The following is a 24,047-nucleotide window of genomic DNA, read 5'->3' as shown; positions in this document are numbered from 1 at the left end:
CTGGTAATTGTGAGAGCATTACCACAGAGAAAACTGCCTACCTCACAGTCAGGGGGTGAAGAGGAGGACAGGGACAAGGGTCTCACAGTCCTTTAAGGACCCTAACAGCCTAGAGATCTCCCAGCAGGTCCAGTCAGGACCTTCCCAGGGCGTTACCCTGAGGACCAAGCTTTTCACATCCAGACTTCAGATGATATTCATCCAAACCCTACGCCCTCTACTCCTGACTAATCACCCATTCTCAGAAAATAGACTCACTGGGCATATTGCTAGCCTCCAGCGGACCCACAGAGGACACTTACCCAAGTGATAACAGGAATGTTGCAAATTTGTTCAGTCAAGTGTAGCATCTGATTTATGAAACCCCTCAGAATTTGTGAGTGTGGGTCCCCATCCGCCCATTCTTGTTATTTTAGAATAGTATAGGAAGTGTTTGGTGGGTAATATGCTGGCTCAGGGTGGATAAAGGGGACACTGGATGAGAAGTGTTTGGAAGCCGTGTGTGCTGGTGACAGGCTGTCGCTTTGAAGAGTCGTCCCACACCTGACAGGTGGGCTTGGAATTATGAGAAGTATTACCAGGCCAAGAAGAGACTGCGTCTGCCTAGCACTGCTGGTCTCAAACCAGGTGACCAGGACAGTGACTCCTTACACTCCTTACACACACCTCAGCTTCTTCTTAAGGGATCATGTGCCTTGAAGATGTGCCAAAAGATGGCTAAGCCCCATTATTGCATGGCCACACTTCTCTAGACTTATTCCATGAGAGCAGGTTTCCCTGAGGTCCAGGTTGACTCTGTGTTGTTGTGAGATATTTGATTACACTGTATAAAGATATATCACTGTGACTGGTTTAATAAAACGCTAAACAGCTAATAGCTAGGCAGGAGGAATAGGCGGGACTTCTGGACAGAGAGAGCTCTGGGAAGAGGAAAGGCGGAGTCGCTAGACAGACAGGGAGGAAGCAAGATGGGGGGAATACATGGTAAAGGTGACCGAGCCACATAAAAGAACATAGATTAAAAGCTATGAGTTAATCTAAGTTATAAGAGCTAGTTAGAAACAAGCCTAAGCTAAAGCCGACCTTTCATAATTAATAATTAGTCTCCATGTCATCTTTTGTGAACTGGCGGCCAAAAAAGACAAGCCCATCTACACTGAGGCTCATTGAGGATATACACCCCAAAAGTTAGCTTTGTGCTACCAGGAATGTATGACCTGGCCCTCAGCCTTATTAATGGATCATTCAGAGTTCTGAGCAGACTCCCGTGACCTCTAGCTGTAGTGAGGATGTCACAGATGGCCAAGAACATGTGAGACTCTGCCTCACACCTGCTCACTCTCAAACAATGACTTTGTCTTCCTCTGCAGATGCCCTGGGGACTCTTGTACCCTCAGGATTTGTCTATGTAGTAGAAAGTTAGTAGTTTGAACTGAGTTGTACTAAATTTTTCCAGACAAGAGAAAAGTTGGCAGATTAAAATACAGGCAGAGCATCCTGACACACCAAGCCAGATAGATAATTATACCTGGTTCCTGGCTTTGTCCAGTTACTCAGGCAGAGGTGTCTTTCAAAGCCCGAGGGGGCGGGCATAGCATGTACCAGGCATAAAGATGCCTAGAGGAACGACTCCAGAGTGTGAATATTAACAACATCCGTAAAAAGCACCATATGCCAGGGACTGTGCTAGGACACGAGCTTCATGTGGTTATAAAGCCTTCCATTTGTCAGCTTCAGCTCCTCTTGGAGATTTTTGAAACAAGTAACATGGGGCCAACATCCTGTATGATGAAAGTGTTGTCAAGGGGCCCTGCAATGGGAAGAGCGGCCCTCAGGAGATCCAGCTGGAGGGCCGAGTCACACTGATGACTGGGATTCTGGCATAGGAATCCTGACCTGTTTCCCACTTCTCCGTCTTCAGGCCTCCTGGTGGGCACCCTGGATGTAGTACTGGACTCCAGCGCCCGCGTCGCACCTTACCGAATCCTGTACCAGACTCCAGACTCCCTAGTCTATTGGACCATCGCCTGTGGTAAGTCCCAGGATTCCACGATGCACATGTTTACAGAAAAAAAAAAAAAAAAAAACTTCCAAGTAGCAGCTTTGAAAGGAATGTGCTTGCTGAATGCAGTCTTGTGGGTTTGGGGTAGTGAACCTTGGTCACTTCAGGACCAAAGTGTTGGTGGCTTACCATGGTCAAATTTCTCACTCTGAAGTCTTGCTGGGATCATGCAGCCTCCATCTAGAGTGACGCTCTGTAGAAGGAACACACAGTTTGAGGGCCAACCTACAAGGGAGGAGTGAAAAGTACAGCCCAGCTGAGTTTCACTTCCTCAGCCACAAGTGGTACACATCACATCTACTCACACTCCGGCTGCAACTCCTCAAATGGGCCTCACTAACTGCAAGGGAAGCTGGGAAACAAAGAGGAACATGGTGGATACTTAGAAGTGCTTACCTGGTGATCCTTCACGTATCAGCCCAGTAGCTCCTGTGAGTGCGATTTTTTTATCTCTTCATGATAGTATCTATGATGTACTGTGCTTAGAACAGTAGCAAGCAACCCTGCTATTGTTGATGCTCACAGAATGGCCAAGACATTTACAGTCACTGTTCACTTGTGGGAAGTAAAAAAAGCCGGAGTGCCAGTTTACTGTTTGGTTTTATTACCTTGTTTTGCTCCCTTTTAATTTTTTTTTTTACATTAATAGACTCTTTTTTTGAAACACATTTAAGTTTATAGGAAAATTGAACAGGTAGCTCAAAGACCTTCTACTCCATACACCACCCACTCACAGTCCCACTATTATTAACATCTTCCTATAGTCATTGACATCTTCCTATAGTCATTGACAGACTAATAAAAGCCCACAGCTTGCTCAGAATTCCCTAAATCTTCCCAGAGTTTTGTTTTGTTTTCTGTTCTGAGATCCTACCAGTAAACCATATTATCTTGTCGTAGCCTCTTAGATTTCTTTTGGCTGTGGAGGTTTCCCAGGAAGCCTTGCTTGGAATGGCCTTGACAGTTCTGAAGGATAGGTTCATGGTGCATTGTGGAATTGCTTCTCTATTGGATTGTTTGTTTTTTATCTATTGAGTACTGGGGATTGAACCCAGAGCTTCATACTAACACATACCAATACTCCAACAGGAAGTTAGGGGAGTGTCTTGTGGATTGTGCTGGTTGCTGCTTGGTAAAGTTGGAAAACAGTCTAGAATAATGTTAGATCTGACACCGAAGCCTGAAGGGTACACTTCGAAACAAAAGACAGGGCTGAAGAGATAGCTTAATAGGTAAAATGCTTATTAGGACCCGAAATTCACTCCAGAATCCCCATAAGAAATCTGCTGTGATGTGCACACTTGTAATGACAGCACTGGGGACCCTTGAGGGTCACTTCCTTCTTGGCTGATGAAGACAAGTGAGAGGCCCTGGTGAACAGTCTCTGAGTAACAGCACTTGGGTTTGTCCCCTGGCTTTCACAGGCATGTACACGTGCACTTCCTTATACATGAATATGTGTACTTACTCGAGCGTGCACGCACACACACACACAAACACAGAGGACAGTAAAGATCACGGAGAGCCATTGTAACCCTTGACTTTACGAGGATGTGGAACCCCGGCCTCCTCACTCACCTGCAGCGGTTCGTTTCTTGGGTCCTGGATGCTTTAGGGATCCCATGGAGTCAGGAGTGCTCGGGGCTTAGATCTGGTGGCAGCCTTCAGGCCCCCAGGTCAGGTTTCAGTGATGTGTGCACTGCCTTGTGCCTCTGACTTTCTTCTGTATGTCAGTCATGCCCTGTCCTGCTCATTGTCTGACATCAGTGCTCTTCAGTTGGCTTCTGGGGCATGGCTGTTCCACAGAGCAGCTCTTCATGAACACTCAACGTGGGGTGGAACCTGGTTCCACAAAGCTTAGTTGTTTACTAATTACCTGCTGAACCAAGGTGAACGAACAGTAGGCCATAATTGCTGGTGGCATAATTTATATCCCCCAAAAGATGCACATTCAGTTTTCTATTAAATAGTGCCTGTCACAATTTCGTGACCTCATTGTAGTAAACCCAGGATGGCTTCATCTTTTATGTGTATTGATTACCCATAAAGAAAGCCCAGAATTTCCTCACAAAAGACTCCAAGGAAGTAACAGCCATTACAAAGTCCCATCTACTCATTAATTGTTCTTTCATAACAATTTTCACTTTGTTCCAACTTGTGTTTGAAACCCAACTTACTAATATTTAAAATAGAAGCTCCTACCCCACAAGCATTTCTTCAATATGCTGACCTTTCTGCTTATGATTTTAATGTTAAACTGCAAAGTTGGTAATTGGTAGGAAAAATATATCCCAGGCTTTTAAGTTTATGTATATTTCACACATTTTTGTAAGCGAAACTTCAAGAGAAAATTGGATTCACTTCCTTGGAAGCCATAAGATAGCAAAGCCTTGTCCTACATGATGTTGTAAGTTATCCATGAGAGTGAACTGAATTAAGAGAGCGTTGATCGTCCATATCTGCCATTTATGTCTTGACATGGACCACTCTGTAGATCAACAGGACTTTGAATTGTGAATCCCGGGTGTATGATTTGCCTTATATTTGAGACACGGAAAACCAGGCAAGAGGAGCTTTCTGGGCCTGTGGATGAGTGTAGCTCACTGCTAAAGTGGTAACGACGACGACGAGACCTGGATCAGTGTCAGCTGCACTGTTTGATGGACAGCTCACCTCTCACAGCCCTGAACAGAGCCTTGGGTTGGCTGCCCTGTGTTCAGTCTGACACTTCTTTGCCCACCTAGAATCTCATGAGCCATTTGGCTTCAGAACTGACAGGTCCACCAGCATCACCTTGTCAACCATCGTATTTAGGAGGTGAGGAGGGGTGGTGTTCTTATTCCCACTCAAAGCTGGTCGTGTAAAGCTCTCATTCTCACGCCCTGTGCTCTGTTCCGGCACCATGTAAGGGGCACCGTGCTGGCTTCGTGATTCAACGTTCTTTCAGTCAGTAGCTGTAAGACCCAGAGAGTAATTCAACATTGCTAATGGTTCTGCTCCTGCCTTTTGCTACAGCAGACAAAAAATGTCAGCTTAATTTTCCTTCCACATGAGATAGACAATGTGGGAGTTGATAGGTATCTTTAGAGTCATGGTTTCAGTCTGCATAGTTCAAAGACTATTCTTGCATGTGTGCATATGCATATGTATGTGAATTTTCATGTGTGTGAGGGTGTGTATACATATGTAGGCATGAATGTCAGGGCTAGAAGACAGGTTGCTATGGAATATTGCTTTAACTATGTAAAGATGTGTTACATGTGTTTATGCTGCATTCATTTAATTAGGTAAAGATGTGTTGCTATTTCACCTTGCCTGCCTAAGGCACCTGATTGATCTAATAAAAAGCTTAAAAGCTAATAACTAGGCAGGAGAGGGGTAAGCATGGCTGGCAGGAAGAGAGAATAAGTAGGAGGAGAGAACAGAGAGAGAATGAGGGAGAAAGAAAGGGAGATGCCCAGGGCCGGCCAGCCAGGCAACCACCAGACAGACATAGAGTAGGACATACAGAATGAAAGAAAGGTAAAAAGTCCCACGGCAGAACAGGGTGAAGAGAAACAGGTTAAAATAAGTTATAAGAGCTAGTGCGACAAGCATAAGACAAGGCCGAACATAGTGAGAGAAGCATAAGATAAGGCCAAGCATTCATAACTAATAATAAGTCTCCGTGTCATGATTTGGGAGCTGGTTGGTGGCCCACAAGAAAGTCTGGTACAGACCATGACAACTCTTATAAAGGAAAACATTTAATTGGGGGCTGGCTCACAGTTTCAGAGGTTTAGTCCATTATCATCATGGTAGCAAGCGTGGTGGTGTGTAGGCAGACATGGTGCTGGAGAAGGGCTGAGAGTTCTCCTTGATCCCAAGGCAGCAGCAGAAGACTGGGACGCTAGACCTAGCTTGAGCATATATAAGAACTCAAAGCCTGCCTCCACAACGACACACCTACTTTAACAAGGCCACACCTACTCCAACAAGGCCACACCTACTCCAACAAGGCCACACCTCCTAATAGTGCCACTTCCTATGAGCCAAGCATTCAGACACGAGTCCATGGGGACCATTCCTATTCAAACCACCACAGATGTCTTTGTTGATTTCCTTTTATTTGATTTATGCTCAACATTGTGTATTTGAAGACTAAAACATGTCAGAGATCCATTCAGCTTGTTTCACATCTGAAAATACCACACTGTTGTTTTTAACCCTTAGAAATTTTAGTGGACTTTGTTTTCTGGTGTGTTAATATTTGTTTGTTTGTTTTAATTTACAGGCAAACATATTCTCTCTCAGTCTCTTCCCCTCCCTCCACCCTAATAGTGAGAAAATTTCAGGGCAGTGCTGTGGTCTCAGGACCAAAGCCCAACATGTATATTTGTCAGTATCACACAAGTGCCAGCCACCAAATATCAGTCCCCAAGGTTTTAAACCTTTGTTCTGAGCCCTCAGAGGTCAGGCCGGATAAAATCACTCTGTGAGACTGTCTCAGCATTTCTTTCTTCTAGTTTCAAGTACACTCCACGGAGGTGCAGATACATTTTAAACTGATTGAGTTATCAGACCACAATAGTTCAGTGTTTTCCATCATCATCACACACAGCATTGAAAATTTGCTCAGGCCCATGTATGAAACCTATGATGACAGTCATGGGTGTGTATGGAGATCAGAGGTCACCTTGTGGGAATGGGTGTTTTCTTTCACCTTGTGGGTCCTGGGGGTTGGGTTCAGGTCACCAGGCTTGGCAGCACATGACTTTACCTGCTGTGCTGTCTCACAGTACTTATTGAGATGGTCTTACTGTATAGTCCCAGCTGGCCTCAAACTCACAACGGTCCTCCTGCCTAAACCTCCTAAGTGTTGGGACTATAGGCACATGCCACCATGCTCTACATATGGCTTTAAACAGGGATCATGGGGGCATGGGTAGATGCTTGTCAAGTTAACATGTGTGTGCACACTATTCCTACAGTGGATGTGGGTGGGTGTGGCAGAGATGTACATACATGGCTGTGTGGATAAAGAAAATACTGAAAGCAGTCCAAAGCTGTGCAAAGCGAAGACACACCTGCTCTACCCTAAGTCTCAATCCATGACAACCAAAGAATACTGAGGCTGAGCCGAGCCAGTGGATTGGAGCATGTGGGTGAAACAGGGAATCCAGACGCTGGGCTGCAGAGATAGTTCAATCGGTAAAATGCTTACTGTAGAAGTCTGATGACGTGGATTTAATCCCCAGCATCCATGTGGAAAAAAACTAGGTGTGGTAGCAAGTACCTGTAATCCTGGTGTCAGGAAGACAGTCGGGAGAACCCCGGCCTAGCTCCATTGTTGAGTCCCACGATAGGTAGTGTTTACCTTCAGCTTGACAACTTGATAGGCTCTAGAAGTACCTAGGAGATGGGCCTCTAGGTGTGCTTGTGTGGGGTGCTCTTGATTATGTTAACTGAGATGGGAGGACCCACTCATGGGTGGCACCATTCCCTAGCTGAGATTCTGGACTGTGTAACTAGAGAACAGGAACTGAGGCTCAGCGCTGCATTCCTCTCCTGTGTTTCAGACCACTGATGGGACGCAGCCAGATGCGTGGCCTTGACTTCTCTGCCATGCTTCTGTACCCTTGAACCGTGGGCCACAATAGACCCTTCCTCTCTTAAGTTGTTTTTATCAGAGTGTTTTATCACAGCAACAGGAAGAGAAACTGAGAAAGCCTCTTCCAGGCCAACAGGAGACCCTATCTCAAAACTAATGGAGAGGGTGTCACATGAATGCTGCCCAACTTCTCCCCTACGCAGACACACACACACACACACACACACACACACACACACACACACAGACACACACACACACACACACACCACACACATACACACACAGACACACACACACAGACACACACACACACACCACACACACACACATACACACACACAGACACACACACACACATACACACACACAGACACACACACAGACACACACACATACACACACACACATACACACACACAGCCACACACACCACACACACATACACACATACACACCATACACACACCACACACACAGACACACAGACACACACACACAGACACACACACAGACACACACATACACACACACACAGACACACACACACCACACACACAGACACACACACATACACACACACACACAGACATACATACCACACACACATACACACATACACACCATACACACCACACACACAGACACACACACACACACACCACACACACACACACACAGGTCGTAGTGTGATTTCTCATTTCTGGCAGTGTGGTAAGACGCCATTCAAGAAGCAGATCTCCATTGCCAAGCCACACCCAGCTCCCGGCACAGCCGTGAGAGAGCAAGACGAAGCACATAAGAGACGAAAGCAGAGCCTGGAGGCCATGCAGAGCAGATATGCAGAGCAGATAGGCAGAGCGGAAATGCAGAGGCTCTGCAGTCCTGTGCATCGCTCCAAGTGCCTCTTTTCTAAGGCTCAGTGCATCTGGTCATGCCAACAAGCACAGATGGAACTGCGGGGTGGCGGGTGCCTGGTTGGCACTCACTCTGCAAGGTGCCCTTGAGATCAGTAGCATCTCACAGCTCATGGGGTCAGTGACCTCGACAAAGAAGGGTTCTCAATAAAGAGAAATTCATACAGTTTGAAGAGGTAAACAGAGTATGAGAGGCCCAGAGTTTTATTTTGATTTTTTTTAATTCCAATTATCATTTGAATTTTTTACTGTAAAGGGTCAAAAATTCTGTGTCAAACTCCTCAAATTGATTAGTTTCTTAAATACTCCAAATAATAATTTCATTTTGCATTTGAAAGAATTCCCCACATTATAAGCTGTGTTGATAGACATTGTCCCCCGTGATGTCCACAGGGCTAGTCTGACGGGGAGGAGATGCCATTGTTCGTGTGTTCATTTCTCCTGTAGAGAATTTGAGATGGATATTAAAAACTATCTAAAGATAGCCACCTAACTCATGGTGGCCAGATGGAGGGAGGGGCCAGGTTCACTTGAGTCCCAGGTATTGCCACACTGTGTGATACTGGCATCATATTACTCTCACATGCGCCTGCCCCTGGCCCAGAGCCATGGAAAGCGCCTACAATGCAGAAGATCTCTTCTTTAGGGCCTCACACGACTGCTCTGCTGAGAAACCTTTTCATTACCCTTTATGAGAGCATCATTTTTACAGTGTTATCTTTTTATTGCAGTCCTTGGGATTGAACTGAGGCTCGCCTTGCACATGTTAGCTGAGCACCCACGCTAGTCTAACAGAAGTATCAATTATCAGTGTCTAGTCCTAAAGGGAAAGAGCTTGGGTTTCCTTTTTCTTTTTGTCTTCCCTCCAAGAGTGGTCCGGAGGTCCCTGGGGCACTCCTGTCAGTCTTAAAGATACTTTAGTTCACAGTCCAGAGATCTGAGTATATTTGCAGATAACACCCACGTCTCTCCCCTTTCTTCCTTTGCTGGGAATTCTGAATTTCTACTGACAAAGAATGAAGAAAACGGGCATTCTTGAGACCTCAATTAGAAGATAACTTGGGAATCTTAGGCAACATCCAAAGAACCAATGACACCAGAGCTCACTCCTCAGTGTGGAGATAGGAAGCGCATGCAATCAAGATGTGTAACTGCAGATAATTTATCTCTAAAGCCTTTTCCCCCATAGGATCATGATAAAGGGAATGTATTCTAGCATTGTCTAACTCCATCCTGACTCTCATCCTGTTATGCCTGGCAGGGTAGTTACATATATTACAAGGCTAGGATGGTTTAATTTGTAGGTTTCCAAGTGAGGTTATGTGTTTCTTAGCAACTGGCAGAAATGCAGTGGCTTGGTTGGAAGCTGCAGGGATGAGCTCATCTCTGTGTTTCAAGGCAGCAAGCGGCAGCAGGGAGGGTGACTGCTGTCCTCTAGCTATGGGCTACTTTCATATCCCATTCATAATTGAACAAGGCTCATTTTTTTTCCCATTATGAGATGGTTCTATACTATCTCCACGGGCACACCATTGCTCACCTAGTGTTGCAGCTTAACCACAGAAAGCTCACATCCTGACAAGATCTATGGCACCCTAGAAATGACACATTCTGGAAGGGAGAAGAAAAGAGCTACATACCCGTTCATGCGCCTTTCCAGTATGTGTGGCTATATCAACTGAACCAGTCTGTTTCTGGAATGACCTCGTTCGAATAATCTAGAACACAGTACTTGCTCTTGGTTGCCCTTCTAGCCGTTGTCTTGTGTGTCTTTTCTCTGGGGGGTTGAAGTCAGAACTCTGGGGCTGGGAAGCAGTCTCCCGCTGCCGCCGTCAAATGCTGGAGGAGTAAGCTTGGTTCTTAACATGTCTTTGGCGTGAAACTTGACATCTGTCACTGGCCCCTCTGCTTCCATGCAGGCGGCTCCAGGAAGGAGGTTACTGAGCACTGGGAATGGCTGGAGCAGAATCTATTGCAGACACTCTCCATCTTCGAGAATGAGAATGACATCACCACGTTCGTAAGGGGAAAAATACAGGTAGTAGCCTTTTCATTTTATTTTGGCTGAATGTTACTGAAATATGTAGTATGCACGTATAAAATTCTCAAAGAATAAAACAAAATATTTTAAACATACCAAAGCCTTTTAATTGGAAAAAACTAAAATTTACAGAAATATTGCAAAAGTAAGGACTGTATATAACCCGACTGTGTGCAATTCAATCAGACTTACCTCATAACATTCCACCCCACTTACTTAGGATTCTTTTTTTTTTTTTTTTTTTTTTCGAGACAGGGTTTCTCTGTGTAGCTTTGCGCCTTTCCTGGAACTCACTTGGTAGCCCAGGCTGGCCTCGAACTCACAGAGATCTGCCTGGCTCTGCCTCCCGAGTGCTGGGATTAAAGGCGTGTGCCACCACCGCCTGGCCTACTTAGGATTCTTAAGGCTAACTAACACATCCTCCAGTTTCCATTAGTGATATTTGATGAAAAAAAACCTAAACATTATTTAACAATGTATATAAATGTATCATTATTACAGCCCTTAAATATTTAGCATATATTCTAATTTTTAAAAAATTTACATTTATTTATGTGTTTTAGTGTTTTGCATACACGTGTATATGTGCACCATGTATGTGCCTGGTGCCCTCCAAGGTCAGAAAAGGGCATCGGAGCCTCTAAAACTGGATTTACAGATGCTTGGGAGCTTCCATGCGGTGCTGAGAACCACCCCGGTCTTCTGGAAGAGCAGCCAGTGTTCTTTTTTTTTTTTTTTTTTTTTTTCGAGACAGGGTTTCTCTGTGTAGCTTTGCGCCTTTCCTGGATCTCACTTGGTAGCCCAGGCTGGCCTTGAACTCACAGAGATCCGCCTGGCTCTGCCTCCCGAGTGCTGGGATTAAAGGCGTGCGCCACCACCGCCCGGCTACAGCCAGTGTTCTTAACAGCTGAGCCATCTCCCCAGTCCCATAGAGTCTGATCTAAATGGGGTTGATTGTACCCTCGATGGCTGTGTTGTTCAGCCTGTGAGGGAACTGAGTTGGTTTCCACCTCTTCAATCTTCTTCAGTCTGGAGCATTTCCACAGCCCCCCCTATGTCTTATGACATTAATGTTGGTAAATTGTGCACTTCTGGTTTTTATAAAAGGATGTTTCGTTGGAGGTTCTGTCAGATGTCTCTCTGTGATTGAATTCAAGTTGTGCCTTCCTGGGATGGAGTGGTACATTAGCGTCTTGTGTCCTCCTCGATCTACTGTGTCACGAGGCACACGATACTCATCTGCCACTCACTGGTGTCATGAACCCATTCAAAGCTATTCATTTTTTCACTGTAGCATTCACACTTTTATGTTTACAAATAATGATATTTCTATAGAAAACTATTTTAAACCACAGATACCCTAATTTTTTTGGTCAAAATGTCCCTGTTGGTGTAGTATCCATTAATGGTTTTTAAAAATCTGAATAGTTCTTCAGTGTGGAAGTTTGCAAATGATGGTTTTATTAAAATATGAAATTGACACTGACAGACTAATATAAACTTAACTGAAGACTTTACTTCAATATTATCATTTTGAAAAGTCCATGTCTTTTTTCATTTCACAATCCAGTCCAGAATCATAGACTTCGTTTGTCCCCTTGTTCTTTTTGAAGTCCTGTGTTGGGTGTGTGTGTTGTAATTAGTTCAGTCACTCCCTGTGCTCTGATATTTAGGTGCCATCCAACATTTTGCAACTATGAATTCTGCTACATTTAGAATCGCATGCATCTGTGCTTGCATGTGATCGAGGCTGTACCTGCAGGCTGAGCTACAGTAGAACTGCCAGCCTGAAGGGTCAATGTGTGTGCTGCTCTGCTAACTAATCTCAGCTCCCCTCCAGGGTGCTGTCCCGTTGTATATTCTCACTGGCATGTGTGGGAACAGCTTCTCCAATAGTGTAGATTCTCCAGTTTTCCAGCTTCTGCCAGCCTTATGGCCAGGGAGACTGCTTCACTAGTGCCCAACTTGTGTTTGTGTGAGAACTTGGGTAGCATTTCCTATGTTGAAGGGCCACGTTCTGTATCTCTTTAGACACTGCTGCATGTATCTTTGGTTTGTCTTTCATAGGATTTGGAGGTCTTATTTTTCTTGAATGTTTCGTGTGTGTGTGTGTGTGTGTGTGTGTGTGTGTGTGTGTGTGTGTGTACAATCGGGGGTGTCGTTCCTCAAGTTCCTCTTCTTTTGTTTGTTAAAGACAGAATCTCTCTGGCCTGGGACTTGCAAGGTCACTAATCTGGATGGCCGCCAGCCCTCGAGACCCACCTGTCTGTCTCTGTCTCCGCAGTACTAGGATGCTGCACCATGCCCAGCTTTGTTTTACTGGGTCCCAGGGGTTGAACCTAGCCCCTTGCTCCTGCAGGGCAAGCACTTTACGGGCTGTGCTGTCTTCCCCCTGGCCTCCTCTTCTTCGATTTCGAGAAGTTGTTTACATAGAAAGGCCGTTACCTTTTGCTGGTGACACGCATGTGCTGCAGCTCTTTCTCATCGGTCGTCAGACTTGACTCATGACAGTTTTTGCCACACAAAGTTGTCAGGTGACTTTTGTGTGTTTGGGGTTGCTCAAAATGATCGATACTTTCTGTAGCGACTGGGTTTCTAGACATGATTAAAAAACCTTTTTAGAGCCCAAATAAAGGGAATTCTAAGTAGTCTGGTGGAATGCTGCTCTAAAATCCCATAGAAAAGCCAGTGCTCTCTTTCCTCTTTCTACATGACTAAACTTTCCCATGAGCACATAATAATTGAAACAGGAAAGTTAATAACAAATAGAAGTTCATTGCCGTTTAGGATCTGATGTGTTTGAAGTAGGGAGCTGAATTTGAAATGGGCCATATCCAACTCTGAAAGTGAACTGTAGAAAAAGCTCATACAGTAACCCCAGCATGATTCTCATGCCCAGCCTTCCCTCAGAATGAATGGGCACATTGGGAAGGACCAGACAACTTTTGAGTGTGTGTGTGTGTGTGTGTGTGTGTGTGTGTGTGTGTGTGTGTGTGTGTTTGTAGTAATGGAGAGCTCTGTGGTAAAACTGAGACTCTATGAATAATTCATGTGTGTGAATATAGAGATCAGGAGAGCTACTAATTGTTTCATGTATGATGGGTTGGAGGAAAGAGGGCAGCCAACTGGAGTGGAGAAGACACAGACATGTGACAACATAGGTAACCAGGGGCCACCTCACAGTCTGGCCTCTCATACTGCCATCTCTGTATAAAATAAGAAAGATGTAGAGGAAGAAACAAAATCTTCCGTCTGATGGGAGGACAAATTATGTCAAATAGTTTTTCTTCTCACTACATTAAATATGTCAGATTTATTTCCCCTGAAACCATTTATGAGGAGGGAATCCGCATTAATGCAATAATGTGTGAAAGAATGTCATTCATGTGCAAATGAATAGATTGCTATTTCACAGATTGTCCAATAATTAAGGGAACTAGCAGGCTGTTTTGTTATAATATCTAATTAACTTTTGTAAATTATTAATGCAATAATTAACTATATAAACAACAGGAATTCAAGTGCCATGCATAACAGTTTGTATACTTATTTCTAGATGTTTCAGCATGTTGAATGTGATGGTAGTATTCTATTCTCCTATGTAGCCTTGACTAGTATCTACTACATTTATGTTATTATAGTTGTTGGGGTTTTTTTTAATTTTTTGTTTTTTTTGTTTTGTTTTGGTTTAGGTTTTTTGTTTTTTTTTTTTTTTTTTTTTTTTTAGACAGGGTTTCTCTGTGTAACAGCCCTGGCTGTCCTGAAACTCACTCTGTAGACCAGGCTGGTCTTGAACTCACAGAGATCTGCCTGTCTCTGCCTCCCAAGTTCTGGGATTAAAGGCGTGTGCCTCTACCACCTGGCTAATTATGGTTGTTTTAATAAAAGAATATAACTCTCCATAATTGACTTTACTTTCTTCTCTTTCTAGAAGTTACCTTTGCTTCTAAATTAGCAAGTGGTAGGCAGGCACAAATAAAAATAGAGTTACCACTTTAGCTCACGTGACTTTTGCCATAAATTACATTTCTCCAGTCTCCTTTAGGATAGAGATTAAAACATTAGGATAGAGTTATTAAAACATTTTAATGAACCAAAATATTTTAATGGACCTTAAGTATATGTTGTTATATCAGAATCCTGTGTGCTTGCTTTCACCCTCAGAATTTTAAAGGCTTATTTTATTATTTTAACTGGGTGTATGTGCTTGTGTCTGTGTAAGGTATGTGCACAATAGTGCAGGTCTCTGCAGAGCTGGAGTTACAGACGGTTGTGAGCCACCTGATGTGTGTGCTGGGAACCGAACTTGGGTCCTCTGGAAGAGCAGTACTTGCTCTTAACCTGAGCCATGTCTCCAGCCTATTGTTGAAATGACTTTGAAGTTTAATGTTTCCATGTTTTAATTTTCTGCCCACAATTATGAAGCTAAATTTTTTTGTGTGTTTACCAAGTTTTTGGGTTTTCATTTATTTGGTTGGTTGGGTTTTTTGTTTGTTTGTTTGTTTGTTTGTTTGTTTTGTTTTGTTTCGTTTTGGGGCAAGGTCTTACTATGTATCTGGAACTTATTGGGTAGACTAAGCTTGTCTTGAACTCACAGAGAACTCTCTTTCTCTGCTTCTCAAATGCTGCAATTAAAGCATACACCACAGCGGACAGTCTCTGGCTTACCAAGTTAATTTTACTTTTTGAGGACACCTTTGCATATGTAAATTAGCATTAGGCATCCACTGTGTTAGATATGTTGAATTTCTGACGTTATTAGGAGCTGTTACCTAGGACCAGAGTGGTTTATTGTGGAATAAGTAGAGCCCATAGAACTTGGAGGAAAGAAACATTCCATTCCTGTGTTCCGTCGACCTGGCCTCCTGGCTCAACATTCCCAGAAAAGCCAAGGAAGGCTTGGGCATTCCAGACTCTTTTCCTAAAGGTGGGAAAGGTGGAAGCGGGGGCTATTGACTGGTCTATTGACGAATGTACATTAGGCCCCAGAGCGTCTCAAGTTATCATTTCTTGGTTTCATACTTTCATAAATCTACTCATGCTTAAAAACACTTTTTAAGTTTAATGAACATTCTAGAGTTGGTATTTAGCGTAGTGTTTTATAAAAAAAAAAAAAAATACAGGGCCTTACCTGTGGTCTGCTGTGTATCACTTCATTTTAATGTCCTCCCTATTCTGACTTTGGTAAGAGATCTGCCACAGTGGTCCAGAACAATAAATATAAGCCCACTTGAGGTTTCCAGGCTGATTCTAGGTTGCTGGGGTTGCCTAGGAAACGCAGATGCTGCTTCATATTACTGGATTCTCCTCTTAATTGTGTGTATGTGCTTTCTCATTCGTTCATTTATTCTTTCTTTCTTTCCTTTTTTTTTTTTTTTTTTTTTTTTTTTGGTTGGAAACAGTCTCACTCTGTAGCCCAGGTTGACCTGGAAGTTACTCTGTAGCCCAGGATGACCTCAAACTCATCAAGATCCTTCTAAACTCTTCCCACCCAGTATTCTAATGCCCTCACACCACCTCTGGTTGTCTGACAGTCCTCATGTATCTCTACTGAAGCCTGCTCGTGCCTAGAATAACCTGGGTCCAACTCCTTGGCCTCCACAGACCTCAACATCTCTGTTCTCTCAGAGGTTTTGTAGCAGAACTAGTTAGAGGAAAACAATCTTATCTTAGATGCTCTCCCAGGGAAGATCGTTGCTGTTTCTCATGCCAGACATACTGCTACCTGGGTGATGAAAGACAGAGTCCACAACCGGAAACTTAGCTTCCTAAACATGGCTCACTATGAAACAATGTAGATTCCACAATCCATAATTGACATCATACAATAAAAACCAAAATATGACTTCTTAAGATCTATTCTCATTTGGGAGCACAGCATATTTTCTTCTAAGAATACTGCACTGGATACCTTTTAGATGTTAGGTATGGTAAATGTTCAAGACACTGTTGTTAGTGTTGGAACTCATATTTAATGGTTGAGGAAAATATAAACAGAATCCAACATAAGCTGAAAGCGTATAGAATTGAGAACGCTTAGATGGAATTACGTGTTGCTTAGTTGACGGATGGGAATGGTCAGGAGGCGATCTTACGTCATGAACTCGGCATAGGCTTCGGTAGGAATGTTGTTGGCGGGTCTCTGTTTCAGAACATGGCTGGACAAAACCTAAGTGGGGAGAGAATCTTGACAGGAAGCCACTATGGTAACTCTGGCTTGTGCTGAGGGTCTAGGGGTGGCTCTGAAGGTAGAATAGATGGAAGCTGAGGGGTGGGGTTGTGTTCATGAAGGGATGCCACTGTTTGCTCTTAGCTGTGTGTCCAAGATTTCAGTCCCATGAATGGTGAGGAGGATTTTGGAAGATGGAGGCCTCTCTTCTGCCACTGTTCCTCATTGCCACCACTGCAGGCCACAAGGGAATAGTTTCAATCTGTGACGCAGAGAATCACCAGTGCTGTGCGAGGGGAGAGACTCAGAGCTAGAAGGTTCACAGGGAGGTGGGAATTAAGAAACCCGGCTGTGAGGGTTGGTGTGACTGAGGCAGTTCAGGGACTGTGAGTGACAGCACCAGAGACGAGAAGGTGAGAAAATTATAAATGATACTGTAGACCCAGAGGGCACCTGTGGAGCTATTCAGATACTGTATAATGAAGGAAAAAGTTACAGTGTTGATTTGATTCAAAATGAACACGAGCACTTAGTATTTTTGGTGTAACAGAAGTGGTGAACTACTTAGGTTACTGATAGTAAGAATTATGTAGTCAAAATTGTTGTTTTTGATTAGTTTTATTTCTTTTGCATATGCACATATGTCCTGTGCATCACATATGTGCGCGGTGCCTATGGAGGCTAGAGGGGAAGCTGGATCCCCTGAAACTTGAGTTATGGACCGTTGTGAACCACCATGGGAGTGCTGGGAAGTGAATCCCAGTCCCCTGCAATATAAACGCTCTTAACTGCTGAGCAATTGCTCCAGCTTCCAAAATCAGCTTTTTGGGGGAGTGTGTTTGTGTGTGTGTGTGTGTGTGTGTGTGTGTGTGTGTGTGCATGTTTGTGAGATGGGTGCATGTGCATGAATGCACACATGTGTAGAGGCCAGAGGGCAATGTTTGGGATTCTCCTCAATTGTTTCCCACCTTGAGACAATGTCTTTCATAGAATCTAGAAGTCTCTCATTCAGTTAGACAGGGTGACCCCAAAGTACCCAGGGTCTTCCCGTCTCTGCGTCAGAGGAGTGGGTCTCCACAGCTGATTTCCGTGTGGGTTCTGGGCAATCGGATTCAGGTCCTCACACTTGCACAGTGACCACCTTACTAACTGATCCAGGGAGCTAGTCCTCCCTCAAATTTTGTTTTAAGAGGATGTTTGTGGGGGAATATTAAAGCTATCCTGGAAGAATGAGAGCCCAGTAGATAGCCCGGGGGCCAGGAATTGTACATATCATGAGCCTGTTGTAAGTTTTTATCCCAGGGATACCAGAGGACTGAGTCAGTATCTAGGAAAATCCCAGAGTTTTCACAAGTTCACACAGACACAGGTGACACTCTGGGCCCTGGATCCACAGCTGCTGTGCTCTGAAGCTCAGGCTTTCCAGTGAGAATGGGATCAGAGAAATGGAGATGAAGTAGGGCCGATTTGATGATTACAAAGTCAATCCTGGAATTTGAGGGAGCCTTCTCTTTTAAAGAATATTTATTTTTGTGTGTATGTATATGCATGCTCACACACACGTATGTTGGCGTGTATACCAGAGTCCCCGTGTGGAAGTTAAGAGGACAACTTGCAGGAGTTGGTTCTCTCCTTCCACCATATGGGTCCTGGGGATTGAACTCGGGTCATCAGACTTGGCAGCAAGTGCCTTTAGCCACTGAGCCATCTCTCCAGCCCACAGTAGCTTTCTTCTCTAAAGAGATGCACAAAAACAGTCTTCAGGGAGTTACAGAGGAATTGGCTAGCAACTAAATGGCTTCTCAGGCTGCCAGAATGATTCAGTGGCAGGTTTAGATTAGACCAGTCACTTGCTATACAAACATTTTATCTCCTGTCCAGCTGTCAAAGAATCTTGTGTCTAATTGAGTTCCCTTCTTGTATACACTTGTTTTCAGCTCGGATGACTCCCAAGTTGTGGGGTCTCTGATTGAATGTTTGTTAGTGAAGTACAGTCAGTCCTTAGCCCTTGGCCTTCTATGGTGATTTTTTTTTTTGAGACAGGCAGAAGCTGACCTTTATGATAACACTGTCATAATGTGCTTAGTAAAAATTAATCCAGCAAGGTGCTTATGTTTTCTTATTTTGAGATAAAGCAGCTTCATTTCTAGGAAGCATAAGAAACTAATGAACACCAATGGACATGTAATAAAATCCTTGGACAATCTTTCAGTGCACAAATGCTACCTGTTAATTGGCTAAGCATGAAGGCTCTTGAGAAGCTGAAACAGGAAGATCACAGTGAATCCCGAGGCCAGGGTAGACTACATAGTGAGTTCCAGGACAACCTAGAACTAACCAGAAGCTTAGAATTTGGTGGGTTGCCTTGGAAGAGAATTAATCATTAAAACAAATCTGGTCTCAGGAAGTGTTTCATTCCAATCTGCTCAGCTGCAGTCATAATTCCATCTGTATGCTCTCTCCCCATCAGGGCATCATTGCAGAATATAACAAAATCAATGATGTGAAAGAAGATGACGACACAGAGAAGTTCAAAGAGGCCACCGTGAAGTTCCACAGACTGTTTGGGATGCCCGAAGAGGAGAAACTTGTCAACTATTACTCTTGCAGCTACTGGAAAGGGAAGGTCCCCCGGCAGGGCTGGATGTACCTCAGCATTAACCACCTGTGCTTTTCCTCCTTCCTGATGGGCAGGGAAGGTGAGTGAGTGCTCAGGGTTTCCGTGGGAGCCTTTGGCAAGTTCACTGAGGCTTTCCCTAACTCATAAACCAAGTCAGAATATCAAAAGCATGTCTGTAGACTTGAGTCGAGATCTTTTCCTGACCATTTAATGAGTGAATTCAATTATTTTCAATTCAAAATTGCAAACAAATTATCCATTGAGTACTAGGGGTTCACTAAAGGTGTGTTTGATTTAGTAGACATGATTTCAGTCTGTAATAATTCCGATCCCAGAGTTTATGCAATACAAGTTATAACAAACAAATGAGGCAATAAAGATAGGGTCAGGAGCTCAAAAGAGCTGGGCAGGTTGGGAGCAAGGCTGTGAGGTTACCCTATCTGGAAAGACACTAAAGTAAGTGTTGACCCAACCTTGTTGCCTGTGCTCAGCCAAGCTGGTGATCCGGTGGGTGGACATCACTCAACTGGAGAAGAACGCCACGCTGCTTCTGCCAGATGTGATCAAAGTGAGCACACGATCCAGCGAGCATTTCTTCTCCGTGTTCCTCAACATCAACGAGACGTTCAAGCTGATGGAGCAGCTTGCCAACATAGCCATGAGACAGCTCTTGGACAATGAAGGATTTGAACAAGACCGGTCCCTGCCGAAACTCAAGAAGAAATCTCCCAAAAAAGTGTCTGCTCTGAAACGGTGGGTGAGAGAAACCATGGAACTCAGGAATGGAAAGCCTTTCCATTTGTGCAGACACTGAGTTCTGACCGACTCCAGCTTATGAGCGCTTTCCTGAGCATAGCACAATGGGGAAAGACTGCCTGAGCCACTGCCGTTGGTGAGAGAGGCAGGAATGACGGGTTCCTCCACCACGTGGTGGGGTCTCTGCCAGCCTTAAGTACAGAATGCAGTGGGCCCACAATGGCCTCACGTGACCTCTCGGTGGAGCCACCCTGAGCCGGGCTCATGGGTGACAGAAAGGGGCACATTTTGTGTGGAAGGATGGACATGTGGAGGAAGCCCAAGAAACACCAGGAGCAGTAGGTCAGAGGTCAGGGCACGGGATGAGAGGCTGCAGGGAATCCTGGGAGGTTGGGTGTGGAAGCTGAAAGGAAAGTATCCGCTCAGGACCCCCAAGACCAAGTTCTCAGCACAGAGGAGACGTATTTGTCCCAGAGGGACAGAGGGCAGAGAATAAGAGACAAAGACAGGAAATAGAGGAGGAGGGAGAAGGGGAAGGGAACCAGGGAGAGGGGGCAGGGGGATTTGTCTGGTGCAGGGGTTAGCATAGGGGTTGGAACAAAGGACTGCCTCTGGATAGAGAGGAGGCAGACGTGGCCCATAGGAAAAAGGCCCTTTACAAAGGTAAAGGGGAGACCCTGTGTGAGGATGAGGTGTTTAGTTTTAATTGCACATGATTAGGTGAGCAAAGGCGGCTTTGGGTTGCTGGACTTCAATACTTGGATAGCTGGACCTTGGTAGTCAGCCTCAGGAGTGAGTCTGGCATAAGAAAGTGTCCAAAGAAGGGAACAGACCTTGGTGGCTAGCTTTAGGAATGCAATCTATTGTTTTTTTAGCAAGGCAGAGGGAACGGGGAGAAGGGCAAGGCCTGCCAGAGCCATGCCTGCCACGCTCGGGCCGACTAGAGTCCTTTAAAATGAGTTGAGGAAGAAAGTGTTCAGGGCATATGAAAGGCCAGTTTTGATTATGTTGCATGGAGTTGTCTGCAGGACATTGGGATGGGGGTCATTCCTGTAAGGGACCTGAGGGTGGAAGGGATCATGTTGCATGGAGTTGTCTGCAGGACATTGGGATGGGGGTCATTCCTGTAAGGGACCTGAGGGTGGAAGGGATCATGTTGCATGGAGTTGTCTGCAGGACATTGGGACGGGGGTCATTCCTGTAAGGGACCTGAGGGTGGAAGGGGTTGTACGCAAATGGCAGTAGGAGCCTGAGAGGAAGTGGTTAAGATGTCTTTGGGGTTCTGTGTGGAGTTTGACATCCTAGTGAACAACAGATTTATTAATTACCTTAATGAATGATAAAGCTGGTAAAAAGTCAAAGGCAATTGACAGAGAAGGAATGGAATTTTTTAAGTTTGGGAAATATTTGATGCTGTGTGACTTTTTCTACAGAGACAGGAACAAATGACTATTCATCCCAGATATGACACCCTATAACAGACCAGAGAAATGATTCACCTAAATCTAACTCCAGTGAGCCCGAGTTTGTCACTGAGAAACCCACCCTAGCGTGGGCATTCACTCCTGGAGACATTGCATCACCACCACTGTGGTACAGGCCGTTCAGCCTGATGGAGAGTGCCTTCTCCCAGCAGTGTTAACTGCTCCTAAAGCCCTCAGAGGGGTCTGGTGAATGTTGTGTGGCCTGGGAAGTCTAGGAGTCTCCCTCCTCCCTCCAGGAGCGGGTGTTGCCATTCAGGGGAAAGTGGCTAGGCACCAAAACAGGCTGGAGGCAAGACTCCGATGGGAATACTTTGCTGGTGAGGGTAGATACCCTAATGAAGCCTAAGAATAAAGCTTAAGAAAACAGTCTTCAAATGAGGTTTTTGTAGGAGTGAAAAGGATGCTGGTGTGTGCAGCTCCAGAGCTGATGAGGACCCAGGTGATTTTACAGAGAGCAGGGGGCGTGGAGGATTCTTCTGCATTCACCCTCTCTGTTTCGGGAAGCCAAGCCAAGCGGCAGACTAGACCTTCTGTGAGGCACGGTGGGCTGGAGGCCTGAGAGGAGAGTTCTAAACAGGAGAAAGGGTATCAGCAGGGCAATACTGGAGTCAGCTGAGGCCTCAGGTGAGATCTGGAACCTTTGTCTCTATAATTGTCCCCCTCACTGGTCTCTTCACACTGTCCTGCAGTTCAGGGTGGAGAGTGTCACCCAGCAGACTGACTTTGCTGTTCGGGATGTCATTAGGTCTTTCAGGGCTACCCAGAGAAACCCTGTGTCAAAAAACTAAAAGAAAAAGACTTTGGATAAAAGTTTAAAGACCTTTTTAAGAATTCCTGAGTTATTTAGAAAGAGAGTGAACTTCCTTACTCAGTCCTACTTTGCCCAAGATTTTTTTAACATTTACAGATATTAATTGTAAAATGGCTTGATATAGTAAAATGATGCTGTACTTTGAGATCGCGAGGTTGGAGTCCCAGCAATATATAGCTAAGGATGGGAGGAATGGGTCTGGAAAGACTGAGAGGCAAGGGCTGGGGACCTACATGGCCACAGTTAAAAAGCGTTAGTGCATCTTTCTTGGTGACCTGAACTGTAGTTGTTGTTTTGTAGGGATCTGGATGCCAGGGCGAAGAGTGAGCGGTACCGTGCCCTTTTCCGGCTGCCCAAAGATGAAAAGCTCGATGGTCACACTGACTGCACCCTCTGGACTCCATTTAACAAAATGCACATCTTGGGCCAGATGTTTGTCTCCACAAATTACATCTGCTTTACCAGCAAGGAGGAAAACCTCTGCAGCCTCATAATTCCACTCCGAGAAGTAAGTGTTGAGTGGAAATCCATATTTTAGGACGTCCATTTAGAATGCTTTTCTGTGTGAACCAGGGATTTATTTTCTTTATTTACTCGTGTGTGTGTGTGTGTGTGTGTGTGTGTGTGTGTGTGTGTGTGTTGCATACAGAAGAATGTGCCAGTGTGTGCACCCACGCCTGCAGGTGGAGGCCAGAAGTTGGTGGTGGCCTTCCTCCATCATCTCTGCTTTGAGCAGACTTCTTACTGAGCCAGAAGCTCACTGGTCTAGCTAAGCTGGCTGATGGTCAGTGATGCCCTTGTCTCTACCCCCAGTGCTCAGGCTGGACAGATGCAGCCATGCTAAGCTGTGGGTTCGGCGGCATTCAAACTCCAGTCCAGTACACAATGAATGCTCTTATCCACAGCACACCATTGCTCCCGGGCTTTTTTCCTCCTCCTCCTCCTCCTCCTCCTCCTCCTCCTCCTCCTCCTCCTCCTCTTTCTCCTCTTCCTCCTCCTCTTCTTCCTCCTCCTCCTCTTCCTTCCCCTTCTTGTTCTTTTTTTTAACAAGACATCGTTCAGGTGTTTTTGCCATCAGTGATTACTGATGGTGCCTGTGATGGGCAGTGCAGAGTTGGGAGCCCTGTGTTTTCCAGTCAGAAGTTAAAGGTGAGCAGAGCTTTTGGACTCACTGTGTTAAGAGCCTTGTGGTAAATTTCAGGTTTCACTCTGCTACTCTTCTCTCTGTTTTTAAAGTGTTACCTGAGCAATCAAATTTTCCCTCTTTCCCTATATTTTAAGAGTAATGCGCTGGGCGGTGGTGGCGCACGCCTTTAATCCCAGCACTCGGGAGGCAGAGCCAGGCGGATCTCTGTGAGTTCGAGGCCAGCCTGGGCTACCAAGTGAGTCCCAGGAAAGGCGCAAAGCTACACAGAGAAACCCTGTCTCAAAAAAAAAAAAAAAAAAAAAAAAAAAACAAGAGTAATGCATTACTGTCATAGCTCATTTGCAAAAGTACAGATAATAAGAAGACAAAATTCCCTCCCAGCTCCAGCTTTTCCTGTGCATTACTATGTATATGTCATATAATTTAGACATAAATGTAGGGGAGTTTTTA

General features: G+C 44.8%; 1 protein-coding gene across 1 annotated transcript in view; it reads left to right on the top strand.

The window, feature by feature from the left end:
• The window catches only part of Tbc1d9 (TBC1 domain family member 9), a 106,539-nt gene that overhangs the window by 46,313 nt on the left and 36,179 nt on the right, over positions 1 to 24,047 (top strand). Inside the window, exons 2-6 of the mRNA XM_059263081.1 lie at positions 1,922 to 2,032; positions 10,489 to 10,607; positions 19,250 to 19,478; positions 19,891 to 20,152; positions 22,751 to 22,958. Of these exons, the coding sequence (XP_059119064.1) occupies positions 1,922 to 2,032; positions 10,489 to 10,607; positions 19,250 to 19,478; positions 19,891 to 20,152; positions 22,751 to 22,958 (929 nt within the window). The remainder of the gene's footprint in view (positions 1 to 1,921; positions 2,033 to 10,488; positions 10,608 to 19,249; positions 19,479 to 19,890; positions 20,153 to 22,750; positions 22,959 to 24,047) is intronic.

This window comes from Peromyscus eremicus, chromosome 5 (assembly GCF_949786415.1).
Source record: "Peromyscus eremicus chromosome 5, PerEre_H2_v1, whole genome shotgun sequence".
Taxonomy (NCBI): Eukaryota; Metazoa; Chordata; class Mammalia; order Rodentia; family Cricetidae; genus Peromyscus; species Peromyscus eremicus.
This window is presented reverse-complemented; position numbering and strand designations above follow the sequence as displayed.